The sequence below is a fragment of the Equus asinus genome, chromosome 1 (genome assembly GCF_041296235.1).
Source record: "Equus asinus isolate D_3611 breed Donkey chromosome 1, EquAss-T2T_v2, whole genome shotgun sequence".
Classification (NCBI taxonomy): domain Eukaryota; kingdom Metazoa; phylum Chordata; class Mammalia; order Perissodactyla; family Equidae; genus Equus; species Equus asinus.
Window position 1 is genome coordinate 107,934,828 of NC_091790.1, and position 21,930 is coordinate 107,956,757.

The 21,930-nt window shown below is 41.5% G+C and overlaps 1 protein-coding gene across 7 annotated transcripts in view; it reads left to right on the forward strand.

Moving 5' to 3' along the window:
• Window positions 1-8,485: 8,485 nt before the first annotated feature.
• Window positions 8,486-21,930, forward strand: part of LAMB4 (laminin subunit beta 4) — a 110,689-nt gene continuing 97,244 nt past the window's right edge. For 6 of the 7 annotated variants that reach the window (XR_011501964.1, XR_011501965.1, XM_070504911.1 and 3 more), the window contains exons 1-2: window positions 8,486-8,592; window positions 16,617-16,661. Coding sequence is in view for 5 of the 7 variants with exons in the window: in XM_070504911.1 (XP_070361012.1) it covers window positions 16,628-16,661 (34 nt within the window). In the remaining 2 variants the exon portion in view is untranslated. The remainder of the gene's footprint in view (window positions 8,593-16,616; window positions 16,662-21,930) is intronic. The other variant, XM_070504902.1, reaches the window with a different exon arrangement.

The window sequence follows — 21,930 nt, forward strand, 5'->3', positions numbered from 1 at the left end:
TAGTGTGATAATCTGCCTAATAGATGCCTTTTGTCCCCCACAGGAAGATGACCTTGCTGGAAATAATCCTTCTTTTTGTTTATGACTTCCTTGTCCCACCCCTTCCCTGCCTTTAAAAATCTTTCCTTTTCTGTAGCTCTGTGGACCCCCTTTCTCCTTGCTAGGGGGGTTGCTGCTCGACTCATGGATCATTGAATAAAGCCAATTTCATCTTCAAATTTACTCAGCTGAATTTTGTTTTTTTAACAGTTCTCTTTCACGACTCCCCAACTCTGTCACTGTCGCATAGACCTTGCGGCTGTAGACAATATGTAAACAAATATGGCTGTTTTAATTAAACTTTATTTATGAACACTAGAATGTATTTCACATCATTGTCATGTGTCAAAAATATTCTTTTGATTTTTTTTTAGCCTTGAAAATGTAAAAGCTAATCTGAACTTGTAGGCCATTGCAAAAGCAGGCAGTGGAACAGACAGGGCCTGTGGCTTGGAGATTGCTGACCCCTGAATTAGACGAAGAAATGAGCAAAGCATTACATGAAGAGGAAACAGCTCGTGAGAAGGCACACAGGCACGTTCAGGAGCTACAAGAAGTTAAAGATTAATTTTTTAAGAAGGTAAAGTGATGTCTGCCATACAAATATAAAATAACATGCACCAGAGATTTTACTTATTAATTAATGAGGGAACCAGTAAAATGTTATAGCAGCCGAAGGAAAATTTTTAAAAACACACATGTATAAGCCATCAGAAATGCTAAAATCAATTGGTCAATATCTATAAGGCAGTGATCAATTGCATCTCCACAGGACACACTTTGCGTCTCTACGGACAAGGGTCTTTTGCATTACTATCAGTATTCTGAAACTTACAGGGTTGTGAAACAGCTCCAAGACTAGGAAAGATAGAGCTAACCAAAAAGGATGCACTATATGGGACACCAGGAATTTTTTCCCCCATTTCAAAGATTTTCACATTTTTTCCTGGCACAGTTCTGGGTGATCGGAGGGAGAGGCTCTGGGAAGATTGGTTCTGTCACTCATTACCCAAGACAGCCCCGCCCCCCAACCACCTGGTGTTTATTACTTCTGCTTCCTTGTTATAGCAGTTTATTTTAGGGGAATTAAAGGAAATGTGGATATCTGTGTAACCAAGGGCGAGTTACTTACCTTCTCTGTGCCTCAGTTTCCTCATCTGCAAAATGAGAATAATTTAGTACCTACCTCCCAGACTGATGTGGGAATTAAGTGATACAGTATGCCTCATTCTCCTACAAAACACTCCCATTTTTCTGGTCTCACTGAACTTACAGTGTGCCAGGGTGACCCTGTGCCACAAAGCCACCACACCAAACAATGCAACAAAAGAAACATGGCCATCCACAGGGTCTGTTAGAGTGGGAAAGATGGAGGATGGCCGTGGACCAGTGTGTGGCTTTAGCTGAGCTGTTTAACGCTCTAGACTTTAGTTTCCTCATCTTGAGGGCAGACTTAGAACTATGATTATCCGTGACTCCGCGTTAACAGTTTTTACACAGAAATGACACAGCTTTTACACATTTGTCAACAGCTTAAAATTTGGTGCTTTTTAACACTTTCCTGGAAGTTTTCCCATGCATTTACAAATTTTGATGAGAATTGTAAAAACTCATCGATGAACTTGAGTCCCCTGGCTCTTTCGTAAATGCCCTGTGAGCTCCGGCGACCTCGGTCTGGTAACTAGGGCACTCTGAGGCAGATGCTGAGATGGGAGATGCCAGGATTACCTCAGGCCCAGGTCACTGTAAGCTGTGTGATCTTCCCATCTTCCTCCGTAAGGAGGGGAACTAGGAAAGTTGGTTATAAAAGAAACCAGAGGGTAAATCTACCGGGGTTCTCTCCAGGTGCCAATGGGCTCTCTGCCTGGGGTCATTCTAAGGTAACACAGGGCAGTTGACATCAGTCCTGTCAAGGAGGGTTCTGGGGCTTCCTCACTGCCTGAGGACTTGGTAGGCAGGCCCACGCCCATCAGCATGTGTCAGCTCCATTACTCATTGTGACCTTAGTTCATTCAGGTTCACCAAATCTATTAAAGGCTGATTAGCTGTCTCAGTGTCTCCTGAGACTTAGTAACCCTCCCTATATCCTGTCAGGACTTGCAAGCCTCCTTGTGCCCAGTGAAGACTCCTTAGCCCTCATGAAATCTCCTTGACTTGGGGCAAGTCTCGGTGGGGACTGCCTCCTGAGCCCTGCCGTGAGGTGGGGCCACAGCAGGACAAGGCTCATCATGCAATTCTGGTTGAGATGAGCCTGCACCAAGGGATTTCTTCCCAGGCTGCCTTCCAAGGAAACACCCTGTCCTAGGGGTATGAGATGTCCACTTCTCCCACATTTAACTTGAGTTCAGCTGAATGCATTGAATTGTATGCTTAAATCGAGTGGATTTTATGGTATGTAAATTATACCTAATGGAATTTCCCAGCTTTGAAGGTTTTGCAACTAAAGAAACAGAGCTTGGATTCCACCCCGTTGAGTTTGGGTACTTGCTTCTGCTCTTCAGCCAGCACTACCTCTATTTCTGAGAGATGAAGGAGCAAGCAAGAATGAGACAGTGGGAAAGAGGAGCAGTCCGGAAGGATGTTCACTGAAAGGCTGTGGGCGTCCAGGTGATTTGTATTTTCTTCTTCATACTTCTTTATAATGTCAGATTTTGGGGAAATGAGCATATACTATTTTTTAGGAAAAACAATAAAGCTATTTTGTTTTTGGAAAGGAAAACAAGAGAAGCCAAGACCTTTGTTTAAGAAGAGCTATATCGAGAGACTTCTTCTGATGAACCAACAGACTGAACTTTTTGTTTGATGAGCAAATCATTCTTCTTGAAAATACCTCGTCTGACAACACTCTAACCCTAACCTTAACAGTAAGAGGTAAATAGTTAAGCCATTCCAAAAAATAAAATCTTTAAAAAAAAAAAAAAAAACGGGGGGGGGGTTGGCCTTGTGGCCGAGTGGTTAAGTTCGCACGCTCCGCTGCAGGCGGCCCAGTGTTTCGTTGGTTCGAATCCTGGGCGCGGACGTGGCACTGCTCATCAGACCACGCTGAGGCAGCATCCCAACATGCCACAACTAGAAGGACCCACAACTAAGAATATACAACTATGTACCGGGGGACTTTGGGGAGAAAAAGGAAAAAATAAAATCTTAAAAAAAAAAAAAAAGTTAAGCCATTCCAAGATGAAGGCAGATGTCTTAAGAACATGGCATCTATTTACAAGAAAATAGCCCACGGTCACCTACACATGGTTATTTGAAGGCAAATTTCTGAAATTTGAACCACATTGTCACTTCAATTTTCATTATAAAACTGGAGATACACAAGGGGAAAACCCCTCAAGATATAATAAAATCACCCAGGAATGCAGCAAGCCTTTTAAATTGACATTTCAAAGGGAAAGAAAAAATCACTGATGGAATTCCAATGTTTGAAGTAAGTTTAAAATATACACGAATTTTTATTGTCTAGGGTTTTGTGTTTTGCACATTAATTTGAAAGACAACAGGGAACAATAGTATTAGATTAAATATTAGATAAAACAGATCACAAACCAATCAAATGAACAAAATGAGACGTCCCTCCACTTCCCTGAAACCGCTGGCTGAAGTTTCAACCAGAAAACCTAATGCTACTCTTTGCTCTCCCGCCACCTGGTGCTTTGCGGGAGCTGTTGGTTTAAAGGAAGAAATGAAACAACTTAGTTCCAAGACTAAGCAAAGTTCCATGTGCTTAGTCCTGAAAGGGAAGAGATGTGATTCCAGTCTTCCAGGAGTTTGCATTCCAGGACATCAGACGTGAAAAGAGTAATCTGACCTGTAGGAAACAAAATTAAAAACCACAGTGGTATCAATTTAAAATATAGCAATAAATAAAAACATGCCATTAAATAACAAGTAAGAACCTTTGAAAAAGACTTTTCTGAAAGAGCTTAAAGGTCTATAAAATTAGTATTGGGGGGATGTTTGTTGAATCTGTTCCCTAGTTTGTCCATGTTGTGTGAAAATGAGGACCTCATTTTGGCTCAGTTCACAACCATTATTCTTCCACGAGCGTATTCCCCTAGAGCTTGTAGGAATCCCAAATAAATCTTTTCAAGCAACAAACCAACTTACTCACTGAAACTGCATAGGAGATTTGAAATGGATGCGTTAATATGCTCACAGGTGACTGAAATTTAAGACTCTGCCTTGGTTCCTATTCCTATCCTATCAGCGTTTGTAGGAGAATGGAATTCCAAACCATATGGATTCCTGGCCCACATAAATCTGCAATTCCTGCAGTGGTTATACCTGCCAAATCGCAGGGCCAACAGAAGATGTGTGAGACTTTTCAGGTGATCCCAAGTCAGCTGGGACTTGACAGAGAATCGAGAACCAAAAAGAAAGCATGCCACCTGATCCCCTCCAGGTGGATTGGCATGGAATTGCTGTCTCTTATTTCTAAGAAACAAGTCCCTCTAGTTCAGCACATTTTATAGCTGGTAAATATCAAACTGCCTGAAAATGACTACTGAAGCATGAACCAGAGAAAATGAATAAATAAATCGGGGACGAAATATCCCTGCCTTATTCCTGGCAATTAAAATTGGCTTTAGAGAAAATGAGAGGAGAAAATGAGAAGGTCTAAGAGACGGGGGAACAAAATGAAACAAAGGAAAATTACATTTTGTGAAGAATGGCAGACGGTGGTTGATAACAGGAGTAACAGTTGACTTAAATTACCATAGGGCCTTATTAGGGCATGAAGGAGAAATTTCTAGCTGTTCTAAGTTATTAGACACTAAAGAAAATTGTCACTCTCTTGTCTTGAACATTTTTCTCCCTGGGAATTCCCTTGGATTACTTTCCTGTGCCATCCACTCTGTTTAGTAACTTATCATGACCGATGACAGCCGACCGATGTCACATGCCCCAAATTTTAGAATATAAATTCTAAATCTCCATTCAGGGATTTAGATTTTTCTGATAGAAAGATTTCTCATATAATTTTATTACAGTTTCTGCAATTTAACGTCAGTTCACTCAAAGAGAAAGTGCCTACTGTGTGCACTGCCCTAAGCTCGGTATTTTGGAATACAGTGTGATATATGTTAAATCCTTGGCCAGAAACCTGGCAGGATAGAAGACCATGCCCAGTGAATTCATCACAGGAGGGCAGATGACAAGCTGTCTTAGCTACAAACCTGGCCAAGGGAGCAGCTTCTTAAGAAGATCTGTCCTTATTCCAAGACTAGAGTAGGGGACAGAAGAATAGGCCAGATTCATGTAGATTCTGGTAATGGTCAGCTCTGTGGAGTTTAGGCAAGACCCAGCGGTGGAGAATCCATGAGATGTCCACTATGGAGGATCTGGCACTGTGGCAGAGCCATGGGAAGAGGCTGACATAAAGGGGGACCTACCCTAAAGGAGAATATGAAGTGCCAGGTTCCCAGGCAAAGGAGAGGACACAGGTGGATACAGTAAAGGCAGCCTCCTGATACTGGGCCAGGCTTCCTCCTAGAAAGAAAGGAACGCCAGACAGAAACCCAGTCCTGAAGGATGGACCAACACAGGTGAGAAAGTCTGCATGGTGGGTGAGGAGTGTTGCCCCCTGGTGGGCACCAGGACGCCCAGAGCTATGCCCTTGAGCCTTCGCCCCTCAGTCTGGTGATAACGAAGATCAGAGGGTACCTAGGAGTTTACCTGCCGAAGCTAGGCTGTTGGCTTCTGGGCACAGCAAACATGAGCGGCCCAGTTACTGGAGTCAGAGGAAGAGCAATAAGGATGGGTCTTCTCTCTGGTCCTTATCATCATGTTGCTCAGAGTAATTAGGGGGAGGCTGACACCAACACTTCACTGCAGCAGAAAGCCCGTCACTTTATCGCAGTGCTTCTAAAGAAGAAGGAATAGCCGACTCTGCTGGAGGAGACAGGAAAACCTTTACAAAAGGTGAAAGCTAAAGGACAAATGGAGACTGGAGAATGGTGTCCCACAAGAGGGAATGGCCTGTGTAAGGGCCTAAGTCATAAAAAATGCACAACGTATCCAGGGACAGAATGAGCATAGCTTTCACGCAGGGACCGTGGGGAGAGATATTGGGGCCAGACCATGAACATGTTTTGTTATGCCACACTGAGAAATCCTGTAAGTGAAAGGGAGCCACTGAAGGTTCATAAGAAAAGAAGTGACCTGTGTGAACCTGAGTTCTCTGGTGACAGTGAGGACAATGGCTCAGAAGAAGCAAGGAGAAGACTAAGGAGGTAACTAGAGGCTATGTTAAAAATGATGACAGCCCCAACTTATATATTGATGTAACGCTCTGGAAGGAAGAGTAAATAGAATTAAAAAGCTGACTTGGCATTTGGGAACTGGGGGGTTTCCTTCAATTATTTGATGATCTCATCTTGGGGAAAGCTAAAGAGAGTCATACTGAAAATGTAATGTTTCATAATGTTCTACTTTGAGTAATTGAGGTAGACATAACTTTGTTTTGGTCATCAAGACCTGGACACAAAATACTAAATTTAGTCTTCCTAGGCAAAATAAAACAGTTCGATGAATAATATTTAGCCTTCTTCTCCCAAACCACCCCTCCCCCTACTGTTCTTGAAAGGATCTCAGGAGTAAATGAGGCAGGGCAAGGTAAGACCTTCTGACTAACAATCTTGGGGGAGCAGAAATAGTGAGAAGCAGGTGCTTTTTCAAATGGACATGGATAAAGAAGGCAACACTCTGAGCCTGAGCCTTTAAGCCCCTTTGGACGACATTCTGAGACCCAGTCTGAGCCCTGCAACTTCCCTCTGAAAGGACATGAGCAGCGTCCCAGTGCCAGCAGCCCAGGCCCAAGGGAAGTCCCTAAAACTGCATGATCACTAGCCACGTCTGTGTGGAGGGAAAAAACACAGGAACCTTGGGGGACGCAGCAGAAGGCATAGCTGAGACCACTTCCTGCTTGGTCACTGGACCCCGTCAATCATTTAGGGAGGCCCACCTCAGAGATTTTGATTGTGCGTTTCAAGGGAATGGAAGGGAGAGGAAGAAATTAAGCATCACTGAGCTCCTGGCTTGAACAAATGAGCGGATAAAGATGCGGTTAACTGAGATGGCATGGAAATGTGGAAGATGGACAGATTCCAACAAAATAAGAGGTCAGCGATGAACGCCCGATGTTGGAGGTGCTGGTGAGTCATCCAGATAGAGATAGGCCATTGGAAACAGCGCCGAAGTAGATGGGTTAGAGATAGAGAAGGAAGTGGTTTAAGCCATTAAACCATCCTAAGGTGTTTGCCTGAGGAATACACATGGGAAGAAAAAGGAGTTGCTCAGTTGACAGAGCCAAGGAAACAACACCATTTAAGGGGAAGGAGAAGAAGAGGCTATTTTCTGTTTCACCTCTTTGGTATATGAAAATGTAAACAACACTGCTTGGTGACTTATTCAAATCCAGTTAAATAATGGAGCGATAAGCCTATCACCCCAATCTAGAAAGTGCTTAGTGTCATCTCCAGTTGCTGTATTAGAGCGTGCACTACTGAAGTTACTGGATAAGAGTAAAAATGGAGAGAAGTTTTTCAAGAGTGAGCGAAACCTTTCCACCATGAGGATGAACACACGTGGTGTTGTTGGCAGCCGTTATAAGCAAGGACTGCAGAGCCCATGACCCAACTATGATCTAGCCTCCTGAATTTTTAATTTCTTTATTTTTCCTGTTCAGAACGAGCCATGTCTTCTCTTTGACAGATGCCAGTGTGAATCAGTGAAATGGGTGAGTTAATGTTGTCTTAAGGTTGTGTTTGTAGAGGATAAGTTTACTACTCAAATTCTAGGAGCCGAAATATACCATGGACTGTCTCGCTCTTTCTCTGTGACTTTCACCAGACACAGATTCTTTTCTCCGTACCACCAGAATCTTGGTTTGTGAAGGCAAAGTTGGATAGTCAAGCAAAAATTATCAAGTTAGTAAATAATGAAAACGTCTGGGTTTATCAACCACTCTTTTCCAGGTTGAGAGTGTACTTTGTAACGATTATTGCAAGTAAAATGTATTTGAACCTGCGCATTCCTTTCATCCACGTGAACTTAGAGCATCTCCCCAAACAATTCGTTCCTCGAGAGGGTGGTGTGCCTAAATTGCTTTTGTGAGCACAACGCAAGCCTGTGATGCTTTGTGGCTCTTCCTCCTTCGCTTCACACCATTGGAACAGCTACAAGTAACCTAGACGCTAGTTACAAATTTGCCGGGAATGTTGCAGTTTGCTGCAGTAGCCCTGATCTCAGCTCCTCGCAGTCACTGCTTTCAGAAGTTTGGCACATAAATCAAGAACATTTGCTGTAAACTGGAGCTCTCTTTCCCTCTGGAAACAGTGTGTGTGTGTGTGTGTGTAAGTCAAAACCTAAGGCAAGTAACTTCACAAGTCACCTTTTTTGGCGAGTTTTGGAACACCTCTCATGTTTTTTTTCCTGCCCTCAGGAGCCTCGGGGAAAATGTTTTCTACTTAACTTGACTCTCACTCTCAGGTGTGTTTTTACACGCCTTGTTCACTGTCTGCGCCTCTCAACACAGACTCTCGAATCCTGGTAAGTCTCACCTTCTGTCTCGTTTGCATTTTTTGGATTAAGTGAAAGTATCAGCAAGTTTAAAATTTGGGGGTTACTTGGGGAACCAACGTAGAGTGTAATATATTAGAGCATGGAGTATAAGCATTACTTTTACAGGACGATAAATCATCAGATAACACTTGTACACAAGAGATGTAGAGATAATACAGTATCCGACGGGAAAAATGGATGCTTAGAGCAGAGTGGGGTGCAGCCAATGACTTGAGCTTTTCTGTTCCTTGGAGGAAGCTTCAGATGATGCAGTGTTGAATCGCCCATTTTAAATTGTGTATTAGGTGAATATTTATTTTATCATTGTGATATAACTTGTGACAATTTACAAAAAGTTCAAATTCTATAGAACTGTCCATATCTTCACAATAGTTTTGTTAATATCTAAGTATGTGTAAATATTGTGTTCAGGAAAGCATGGTGGCTGCTGTAATTGAGAGAAAAGTTAACTTTATAGCTTTGCCTTCTGCATTCCTCACTGTGGTGCAATTTAGGCAACAACTGAACTAATGATTCCTGATGGAACGTGAAAAAAAGCGTTACATAAATAAGGCAAAGTTAAACAGAAGATTTCCGTGAGAACTGTCGTTCCTAGATGTATGAGGTAACCTATTTGAAGTGTGCCAGGAAAGGACTTGAGGACTAATATGTATTTACTATAATTATCTCCTGTGTTAGGTATAACTGTTCAATTTGAAGATAGGAACAGTAGTGGAAGCAGGAGCGGAAGGCACGCTGTCCTGGGGAGGGGCTGTCTAGCAAATGCTATTTGCTCCTGTGGGGCTAGTTGCTGGGCAGTTGACATTGCATGCCCCTCATGTCTTCATTTGTTTCATCCAAATAATTTTAACAAAAAAGAGGAAATTCTTTGACAAGAAGTGGGCCCCTGAGCACAGTCTTCAAGTGAGGGCAGACGAGGCAATGTCTGTGAACGGTCGGTAAGTTCAAATCAACCAGCAACGCCAGGATGTGAGTTGCTGTCAGTTTCACGTATTTTACTGTTTAGGGCAACACTTCATATATTTAAGACCAGTGTCATCTAGCAGCATACATCAAACAATTGCCAAAATGCATCCAGTTCCTTTGTTAATACGTTTACAGGCTTTTCATCCAAAGGGGTGATATTATGTTTATTCATTCCAATTAGATTTACGTATATCACTTCAACTGGCCAATGAATTCCATGAGACAAACATTTCACGCAGCCCCTATGAAGCTTCCCACGTGTCAGTTCTGCTAAACCAACCAGAAAAGCGGCACCGATTAACTGTGTAACTTGATGAAGGAAGGTGTGGAGGAGATGCCCACAAGGCCTGAGATTGTGCCGTATGTGCAGCTGTGGCGCTGACAGCCTGGGCAGGCGATTTCAGACAACAGAGCTGCTCCAAGTTGCCAGACTTATACTATAACACTCATCTAGTGTGGGGCTTAGGTGACCTGAAATGGGAAACAGAATACTGGGAGTAAGACTAGAGCAGAGCAACTTATGGAAACGAAGGGTGGGTGACCAGGCCCTGGCTCTGGGTATTGAAGTCCCCTGCAGGGTTTCTCAAGCTCAGCACTGTTGATATTTGGGGCCAGGTAATTCTTTGTTATGGCGATGGGGGTTGTCCTGTGCATTGAAAGAGATTCGTTTAGCAGTATCCCTGGCCTCTAGATGTCAGTGGCATCCCCCTCCGCTATGGTGACAGCTGGAAATGTCTGTAGACATTGCCATGTGTTGTGGAGCAAATCCATCCCATTGAGAACCACCACACGAGTGAGAAGCAGGAAAGCTGACATGGCCTGAGCCTTTCCACCATAGTTACAGGGATCAGCCATAATCCATCTTCACCGAGAAGGAAGGAGATTATATTCCAGGAGGCAGAAATGTGTCAGGGCAGATATAAGGAATTAATTGGTAACAGGAAGTCAAGAGTCCACCTGCAAGATGACATAGAGAAGAAAATCAGGGATGATTTGAGTCCCTTTTCCACATTTTACAGGATTATTTCAGGGAGAATATTTTTAGTACCCCAAACTAACCAGGATTGACTCACCTTTTTGTTCCCTGTGCTTCAGGGATTGCCCGGATAGCTGGGTTAAAGGATTTGAAACCTCAGTGTTGGCATTCCTATGGGACCACTCCCATTACTTGGGTGGCGGAAAGGAAGCCAGGGTCCCCAGTCCGTTTTCCACCCGTCATTCCACTGGGTCCTGCAGAAGCCCACAGTGTGAATGCTTCCAACCACAGGCCAGTTCTTCTGACCTGAAAGCTTGAAATCCCTCACAGGATGGGGTTCGGGATTGTTTCACAAAGCACAGGTCTAGGATCAGTTCTAAATGCAGACAAGACTGACCTGCTGTATACTGACCTTCCAATTAACGACCTCCTTTCGAGTTTGTTTCAGCTACGGTATAAAACCGCTTAGGACTATTGATGAGTGATTACATTCACATCCCTCTCTACCTCCCTATGTGCTTCATATTATGTTTAAATCTTTGGATTTAAAAACAACTCGTTTCACACTGGGGCTCTGGAAAGCAAAAGAATATGGAAATAGGGAGAAAGTCAGGGACTAGAAGCCACAGAATAAGGCTGTGGGGAAGAGGCAGGAAAAAGGTCAGCAACTGATTGGCAATTGATACGGGGATCATAAAACGGAGGCAAAGGCAGCCTCGGGCACCTCCAGAGCCCTGCCGAGGCCTTCGGGTGAGGGCAGATGAGACGAAGTTAGTGGAACCACAGGTGAGTAAACATCCAGAAGGCTGTGCTCTGCTCTGGCTTGGTGCCAATCTTAGACACAGGCGTATTTTAACACAAGAAACGCAAACTAGAATGCACTCAAGTCAACAAATGTTTTCAATATTTTTCTAAGCATTTTCAGGGACAAAAAGATGAATGTTTGCTTTCAAATGCTTACACTCTATTAGGAAGGTTTAGATGGGTCATAATTTTTTTTAAAAAAGCGGAAGGTTTCCTACCCAAGAGAAATGAGCATATACATGCGTACAAAAATTTGAAAATAAATGTTTAGAGCAGCATTATTCATAATAGCCAAAAAGTAGGAAAAAATCCAAAGTTCCATGAACTGATGAATGGATAAACAGAGTGTGGTCTATCCATATAATGGAATATTATTTAGCAGTACAAAGGAATGCAGTACCCACATCTGCTATAACATGGATGAACCTTGAAAATATGCTAACTGAATGAAGCCAGCCACAAAGACCACATATTGTATGATTTTATTTATATGAAGTATCCAGAATAGGCAAGCCACAGAGAGAGGAACTAGATTGTAGTTCCCTGGAGTTTCAGGAAGAGGCAGATAAGGGATGTCCATTAAAGGGGATGGGGTTTCTTATGGGGGTAATGAGATGTTGAACACCCCCATGCAGAGAGACGAGAAGTTTCACAGGAGAGACCTCAGAGATGAAAGAAAACTCTTTTTTCTGTTTTTTCCCTAGAAGCTTATTGACAATATAAAAAGCCTTTATTATAATGAGAAAATCACTTTTGGATATTAAGGGGCTAGAAAATGATGCCCTTCACTGAGCGATCTCTAAGAAGAGTGTGCAGATTCAGACAGGAGTGGATCTAGTTAAGACAGAGCTTAGTGACGGGCGCCCCCACCCACCCGCCCTGCTCACCCGTACACCACAGCCTGGCCCTGCAGCGTCCCACTGCGGAACGATGCAGACAGCTCAGAATGTCCCGCCACAGAGCAGGCTGTCATAGCGCTAGCTGCCATCACTGGGAGCAGCAGCAGCTCTGATCTTCACAGGGTGGACTTGCAAGTCACTGAGGACAGTGGTCCTCCAACTTGAGCGTACACCAGACTCACTTGGAGGGCTTGAAAAGCACAGAGTGCTGGGCCCCGTCCCTAGAGGTTCTGAATCGGTAGGCCCTGGGCAGGGGCCTGATAATTTGCATTTCTAACAAGTTCCCAGGCGACACTGATGCAGCTGATCCAGGAGGGTGACCGACATCTGGGTTTGCGCAGGACTCAGGGGCATTCCCAGGACCTAGGGACTTTCAGTGCTAATACCAGAAAATTCCCAGGCAAACCAGGATGAACTGGTCACCTTATTAAGTTCATGGACCACACTCTGAGCGCCACTATTTAAGGAGATAGGATCAAATTTAGATCTGAAGGGTGAGAGACGGAGGGATCAAGGATGACCTTCCAGTTTCTGGCCTAAGCAACGTGGTCCACAGTAATATCAGTGGGTCCCAAACTGGAATATTTAAAAAAAATACTGATGCTGAAACCCCACCCTAGATATTCTGATTTAATTGGTGTGGAATGTTACCTGGGCAGCAGGGTTATCAGAGCTCCCCAGGTGATCCTAATGTGCAGCAAACCATTGTGTAATGCCTTTCTCTTAGAATGGAATCCAGGAGGAAAACAGGTATACAGGGCAAATTAATGAGTTTTAGGTGTTCACGAGCCATCCGTGGTTCTCAGTCCTGGCTACAAATTAGAATCCTCTGGGCAGCATCATAAACACCTCGACGCCTGGGTCCCACCTGCGGTGACTCTGATTGAATTGGTCTGGGTTGGGTCTGAGCCTGGGTAGTTTAAAAAAGTCTCCCCAGGTACATGCAGTAAAATAGTATTCAGGCTTAAAAATGAAGGAAATTCTGACATGCTGCAACATGGATGAACCTAGACAGCATGCTAAACGAAATAAGCCAGTCACCAAAGGACAAATAGCATATGATTCTACTTATATGAATTACCTACAGGCGCCTGGTTCATAGAGACAGAAAGTAGAATGGGGGTTGCCAGGGGCTGGGGGACGGGGAATGGAGAGTTAGTGTTTAATGGGTACAGGGTTTCAGTTTTAGAAGATAAAAAGAGTTCTGGAGATTGGTTACACAACAATCTGAATGTACTTCACACCACTGAACCATACACTTAAAAATGGTTAAGATCATCAATTTTGTTACATGTATTTTATCATAAAATAAATACTTTTAAGAGAAGTCATAAAAAATCATCTTCCCAGGTGTTTCTAAGGTGCAGCCAGGGCTAGGTGGAGGCGCTCCATAGGCAGTGGAATTCTCGAGAAGCCACGTGGTTCTGTCATTCACTTCCTCACTGAGAAACTGGTGCTAGTCCTTTAGCAATTATTAGTAAGAGAGTGGCTCTATTCTAGTCTGGTTTGGGATCTTCTCCTCCTCTCCTTTGGGGCAGGTCGTTCTTGACCCCGGTTGCTTGATTGATGCTGGAAAGTTCACTTCTCTGTATCATGACCTTTATTATTGCTTGAAGATAATGCTGAGATGGACTGAGAAAATTCCCAGAAGTTCATTTTCCCCTCATAAACGTGATGAACTGTGACACTAAGGGCTCTTTGTTCCCCCAAAATGCTCTGAAAAGGCGTTCCACGTGATCTCTTACTCCCCAATCAGCGTTGCTGTTCTTCCTGCTTTCTCTGTAAATCTGAGTCCTTAGAATTCTGCCGTCTGCGGTCTGCGTCCGTCCCACTTTTCCGAAGGAAGGAGATTTTAGCCCGTAGCTGTAGCTGCAGTCTTTCAGTTTGGAATCTGCCCTGTGAATGAATTCCCCTTTGGGAGAAACAGATATTTCCTATATAGCTTTTTGATTACTTTCAGCAACCCAGAGCTTAGAGCATTTAAGCCCCGAATTCACACAGATTATAGGCTATTCACACAGATCATAACCTCACTGAAGTCAGTTTCTTTAATTATAAAGAATAATATTTTCAAACTTTGCTTATATTGCCCAGCCTTGTTAGAAGGATAACCACGTTGTTAATCTTTCTACATTTCTGGACAGAATGAAGCATGCAGGCAAGAGTTCTGAGTCCAGGACAGCATCAGGACTGAGGATTTCATGTTCTCAAAAGTGTAGCTGGGTCATGGACCAAAACTTCATGCCTGACTGAGGAAAAGGCAACAAGAACCCGATTGAGAAAAAGTGCTCAGGTTCAGGTGCCCAGACAGAATGGACCTTCCTAAGGTTCCATTCTGGATTCTTCTATAGGTCTTCACAAGGTTTTGTATAAGGTCATTAGTCCAAAATTGCAGACTTTAATACAGAGAGAGCTCATTTTCAGATGGAGATGCTACGAGGGGACTGCTGCTCAGGGAGTCATTTTCTTTTGACAGTGGGTGTCCGAAATGAACCCCAGGCTGTGTAAAGAGCTTGGATCACAGAATGAGAAATTTGCCTAAAACCAGGCATTTCAAAACACTCTAAAAAGACTTCAAAAGGAGGCTGGAATTTGAGTTTAGGAGGGTGGCATTCAAGGCAAAGCAAACAGCGTGAGCAGAGGCTTCGGAAGCTGGATGTGGCGGACTAAGGCTGGAGTACAGGCATGCAAGAGTAGAGGGATTAAGAAGGTGGGCTCAGTCGAATCCATAAAGAATTCTCTAGGAAAAGCCTTGAAGGATAGAATGTCAGAAATAATTCTCACCTGTGAATACATGAGCAAATTTTTATATCACTGCTGTTCAAATAAAAATGTTGAAAGAATGATGATGAGGTATAGTTTTTGTTTTTCAATTGATGAAACTTTAAAAATTCATAATATTCACTGTTGGCAAGGGCTCAGGTCAATGGTTGTTCCACAGGCTGTTGGTGAGAGTGTAAATTGGGACAAACTTCCCTCATGGTAGTTTGACAGTAACATCAAAAACTTTGTACACACACGCACACACATGTAGCATGTATGCATATATGTGCTCCTTATATACATATGTCTGTATACACACATGCATGCTTATGGTATGTATAAATATGTGTGCTCTTTGCATACACATGTAGTATTATGCATGCATACATGTGCTCTTTATGTGCATGTATATAACTGTATACCTATATATACGTATATGTGCTCCTTATATACATGTGTGTCTGTATACACGCATACATGCGGTATATATACATGCATGCACTATTTATACACATCTATGTCTGCACATTGCATACATGTACTGTGCATGTGTGTGCATGTGTGTGCTCTTTGTATATGTCTTACATGCATGTGTGTAATGTGTATGAATATCTGTGCATATGTGTACTCTTTATATGCTTATATGTCTGTATACACACACACACACATACATATGCTCTTTGATCCATTATTTTTGCTCCATTTAATATATCCTGGGGAATAGTTAAGGATATGAACAAAGGTTTAACAAAAATATTTATAACAGGAAAATATTAGAAACAAAGTGCACATTAACTGATGGGGGGTTCATTAAACAGGTTCTGGTTCCTGCATTCAGAGGAATACTGCCCAGTAATTTAAAGTACTGCTGCCGGAGAACATTCTCCTCCTCTTCTCCCAGCCCACCGAGGTGTGTGCCAATCCCATCTCTATCAGGCTTCCCCACAGCATGGCTTGGGGGCCCCCTATCTAGAGACGCACTGCGGAATCTACACAGGGGAACACAGGCGTGCTTTGTGGAAGCCCCAGGTGATCCAGGTGTCCCTTGCTAGGTTGAAAATCACTGTATTTGCTCGTACAGAAAGATGTTCGGGATCTATTGATTGAACAAGCATACAATACGATATCATTTTTGGAGAATATTTATATGCAAGGAAAAAAGTATGAAAGAACATATAGCAAAATATTAACCACTTTTCTCTGGATGGTGGTACTATGGATAATAATTCTTTCATTTTGCCTGTCTGATTTTTCTATTTTTTCAATAATGAGTACATAAATAATTATATAATTTAAAAATTTTTCTAAATGAGAATGGGCAAAAATAGGTTAAAATAAAAATATGGAAAGGAAATTATACTTGTTTCATATTATTCACCACAAATGCATTCTGTGATTTGAAAAAATAGAAAACAAATATTTGTAAAAATTGAATGCACTTATTTTTTAAGCAATTGGGCACTGTAGGTATTTTGTGTCCCTAAAGGGAAGAGCCATTTGACAAATTTTCAAATCATTGAAAATTGATGGCAATTATTGATTCCATCAGTGACTGATTTTAATCTCCTTTTTTTTTAACCTAGCAGACAAAAGAATGCAATTTCAACTGACCTTTTTTCTGCACCTTGGTGAGTATTTGTCATCAAAATCCATTTTCTGCTTAAAATGAATTGTTCTAAAGTATTTAGTAGAAATAGCTTTTAAATATAGCCACTCCTTTTTTTCTATGCTATTACATACTTGTAAGACTCATCTGTTTTAAAATTGTGTCAAGCAACTCAAAAATTCCACTCAAACATGTATAATATCCACATATAGCTATTTCTATCACTCTTTAAAGGAATATTAGCACCAGCAGATAAGCCAGTAAAGAAATATGCTGAAGAAAGTAAAATACTTTCAGATTCTTAGTTTACAACTATAATATATTTTATTTATTTTTGAAGATTGGCCAGGAGCTAACATCTGTTGCCAATCTTCCTCTTTTTTTTTTCTCCCCAAAGCCCCAGTACATAGTTGTATAGCCTAGCTGTAAGTCATTCTAGTTCTTCTGTGTGGGATGCCGCCACAGCATGGCTTGATGAGCGGTGTGTAGGTCCACACCCAGGATCTGAACTGGTGGACCCTGGGCCGCCAAAGCGGAGCGTGTAAACTTAATCACTTGGCCACAGGGCCAGCTCCTATTTTAACTTTTAAAAAGAGTTCTGCTTTGGATATAGCACTCGTCCCGGTGATGAGGGCTCGTGTAGCATTATAGGCCAAATTCCCTCTTCATAGTGAGCAGCAGCTCTGAGCTAAAAGACTGAGTTCTCCATGCCTCTGCTGTCTTCAATAAGCTGAGAATAATTTGAATTAGTCATAGAGACAATGTTTCCAACAATTACTCTCTTTGATCCTGACTTTGCTATATCTATAACAGCCCTGACTTCAGTTGCTGAGTACTAACGAAATTGCTTCGAATTTTCTCTTCCAAGATTCATGCTCAATTTCTTCAAGGCAGCAAACGTTAAGAATCTCATCTTGTAATTCTGCCATTCCCAAACCCCGAGGCAGTTTCCCAGTTAGACTTGCTGGTAATGGAGGAAGGAACAGCTCTAGATGTAAATGCTCATTTGCTGTCTGTTGAAAATTCTCCGCCTCAGAGAGGTGAGCCACAAGCCAGTGGGCTCGGAGACTCGTTATGCTGCCCCCAGGACTACGAAGCTTAGATCTGGCCTCAGACAGGCAGACAAGGGTGCTTTTAATCTACATCTGTCTTGGATGTTCTCTTTGGGACCAAACCAGTATTCAGAATCAGAAGCAACCACCGAGAATCACTGAGCTCTCTCCCAGCCTCTGTACGAGATATCTTCCTCACACCTTGCCGACATTCTAACCCACTCCACAGTTGGCAGAGAGTCCTTCTCAATCAGGAGACCTCTCTCTCAGCACGGAAGATCTTCAAAACTAAATCAGCTTGGGCAGAAAAGACCTCACTGCAATAGATCTGGGATTTCTAAAGCCTGATCTAACCCAAATCGCTAGGGTTGCTTGTGGTTGGCTACCAACCAGTTAATCCCATGTCATCAGCTTGGGCATTTCCTGACTTGTAGTTTGACCATAGGCATTTCTATAAACCCTGGAGCCATTCAAACATTTTGCCTTGCATTCTGACTAAGGAAGATAAGGAGAAAAAAGTCAGAAAGCATGCGTTGGCCCCAGGTTTTGGGAACTGGATGCAAAATGCAAACTTATCTATCGTGCATTATTTGTACATTTTCTTACCCGTAATAATAATGTGTGTGAGTACATAAACATGTGTGTGTGTTTACAGCCTCTAAAACTCTGAAGTGAATTCTAAAGGGTATGAAAATATCTCACTTGTTTAAGAAAATTATAACAACATACAAAATTACTAGGTAGAGCGATTACATAATAGTTATTTCTACAAAATAATCCTTCAGTTTATAGAAAATTTGCTGTGCATTTTCCTTAAATGATGATATCTCCTAAATTCATTTTAATAAGATTCTACTTCAAGTTGTATGTCATTTCTGAGGAATACACTGATTTTCTAAAGACATAAACATCTTTATTTTCTGAATCAATTCCAAATTCTTGCTAATGTGATAATCTGGCAGTTGAAGGCTTCAACCCAGGAAAGATGTTGCTGAGTCTATGTTCGGGCATGAAGCTTTAACTACTTATGTTTCTAGCCACTTTTTGCCAAATATTTTCCACCAGAAGCTCCTATTTACAATTATAATATTACACGAATAATGGTTCAATTTCCCTAAGTCCTGGAATAATTTTATTTCTGAAAAGTACAATCTGATCAAAACAAGTTTGGCCAAGTCAGGTTATAAAAACATGTTTAATCTCTAGGCAACAATTCCAATAAAAGGATTCAGGATGGAACTTGTCTAAAGGAATAAATCCATGGAAGGGAAGACTTAGTTACCTGACATGTAGCACTGACAGAGATTTTATACCTGACCTTGTTTTAAAAAGCCTCTGTCTATTGATGTCTAAACTTCTGATTGGTTATTTATCCTAGATGCCAATTCCAGGAAATGAAAGGAAATCTGGGTTTGTTGGGTAAATAAAAGGAAAAATCCATGTTAACTAATCTAGGATCACTTATACAATGAAATAAAAAGGGGATAACGGAGCTAACTTTCTTCACGTATCTACCTCAAAGAAATAGAAAGAAATGTTGTGGCTTTGCTTTAGAAGAATAATCTTTGCCACCAGATTGAGGATAGAAAATTCTCTGTTCAAACCGCCCCTTGGAAACCTGTGGGGAGGAGACATTATGAATACATTCTTGGCTGTAGAACTAAGATCTATGTGTGTTTAATGCCTGACAGTAATCACAGAATGACCACATTCATAGACTAGTTTATGGGGGGAATGTGTACATAAGGGAAAGAACATTATTTTTCAATAGCATTTATTTTTAGAGGGCGAGCTGAAGGAAAGAAATCCATTAAATGCAAAACAAGTCCATAACAAAAATTATTTCTTTATGTTTTTACAATGGAGAAAACTGAGGAGAAACCAAGCTTATTCCACAGTATGGTAATTATTTTTCATTTTAGGCTCGTCCCTCACACTCCTGTCTGCTGAAATCAGGGCTTGGCATAAATTTTCATGTCTCAAGGGAAAAGTATTTAAGAGCAGCTGGAAGAGGGCCTGTGCGCATTGTTTTAGAGCGTGAGATTTTCTTGATTCACCATTGAGAGGTTGATGGGGTGATTTTAAGGGAAGAGAGGATTGTTTGGGTTTTTTTCATTTTTTATTTTGTGGTAATTGCAGGTTCTCATGCAGTCGTAAGAAATAATACAGAGAGAATTCCATATGCTTTTCACCCAATTACAATCAGGAAATTGTCGTTGAAATAGTCCGCTGACCTTGTTCCGATTTCACCAGTTTTCATGAACTCATTTGTGTGTGTATGTAGTTAATTCTGTGCACTTTTATCACATGTACAGATTTGCATGGCCATCACCACGGCCAAGAGACATAACAGTTCCATCCCCTCAAAGATTCCTATTGCTACCCTTTCATATCCGCACCCACCCCAACCCTCCCTACCTCCCTAACCCCTGACAACCACAAATCTGTTGTCCATCTCTATGATTTTGTCATTCAGGAAATGGAATTATGCAGTGTATAACCTTTTGAGACTGGCTTTTTTCACTCAGTGTAATTCCTTTCAGATTCATCCAGGTTGCCGTGTGTATCAATAATTCCTTTCTTTTTTTACTAAGTACTATTCCATGGTATAGAGTACCACACTTTGCTTAACTATCATTCACCCACTGTAGGACATCTGAGTTGTTTCTAGTTTTTGGCTATTATAGATAAAGATGCTATGGACATTTGTATACAGGTTTTTGTGTGAACATAAAATGTAATTTCTCTGGGATAAATACCTAAGAGAGCAATTGCTGGATTGAATGATAAGCACATGCTTAGATTTATAAGAAACCACCATACTTTTCCCAAGAATGGCTGTACCATTTTATGTTCCCACCAGCAGAGTATGAGTGATCCAGTTTCTCCACATCCCCTCCAGCATCTTGCGTTATCACTATTTTTCATGTTAGCCATTCTGATAGGTATGTAGTGATATCTCATTGTGGTTTTGATTTACATTTCCCTAAGGGCTAATGTTGTTGGACATCTTCTCAGGTGCTTATTTGACATCTGTATATCTTCTTCTTCAATGAAATGTCTTTCGTGCTGCTTGCCATTTTCTAATTGGATTGGTTTTTTAATGTTGACTTTTGAGAGCTCTTTATATATTGTAGATCAATAGTTTCATCAGATATGAGATTTGAATTATATTTCCCCAGTCTGTAGCTTGCCTTTTCACCTCTTTACAAGGTTTCCTCGGAACAAGTTTTTAATTTTGATGAGGTCCAATTTACCAATTTTTTTTTTTTATGGATCATGCTCTTGTCACCAATTCTAAAAATTCCTCAGCTAGCCCAAGTCCCAAAGATTTTCTCCTATGTGTTATAGGAGTTTTATAGCTTTCTAGTTTTATATTTTACATGTAAGTCCATGATCCATTTTGTGTTAATATTTGTGCAAGATGTGAGGTTTTGGTTACAGTTTGTTTTTTTTTTTTTTTTGCCTATGGATGTCCAATGGCTCCAGCACCATTTGTTGAAAAGGCTATCCCTCTCCCACTGGATTGCCTTTGCAGCTCAAAGATCAGTTGGGCATATCTGTGTGGGTCTATTTGTGGATTCTCTATTCTGTTCCTTTGATCTATGGGTCTATCCTTCTGCCAATGTTACACTCTCTTGTTTACTATAACTATATAGTAAGCCTTAATATCAAGTAGAGTGATTTTCAAAATTATTTTAGCTATCCTAGGTCCTGTGCCTTTCCATCCAGAGGCTATTTTATTTCTGCAAAACTGTCATGTCTGTAATTTGAATTGTGATCTAAAGAAAACTAGCGCCTAGATTTTGGCCTTGAGAATCAAACAGAATTCTAACCCTTTAAATGAATTTTAAAAGATACTGTACTGTGCTGTTCAAATATACTTTTTTTTTTTTTTTTTTGCTGAGGAAGATTCGCCTTGAGCTAACGTCTGTTGCCAATCTTCCTCTTTTTGTATGTGAGCCACCACCGCAGCATGGTCATTGACAGATGAGTGGTGTAGGTCTGCGCCTGGGAAACCAATCCGGGCCACCAAAGTGTAGCCTGCCAAACTTAACCATTAGGCCACCAGGGCTGGCCCTCAAATATACTTTTTAAAAGAAGAAATATAACGATTTCTGTAAATAGCTATCAATAAAATATTACAGTGGACACACATTATATGTGCCTTTAACTTTATATGTGTGTTAACTTTATTTTTTTTTTTTTTTAGATTTTATTATTTCCTTTTTCTCCCCA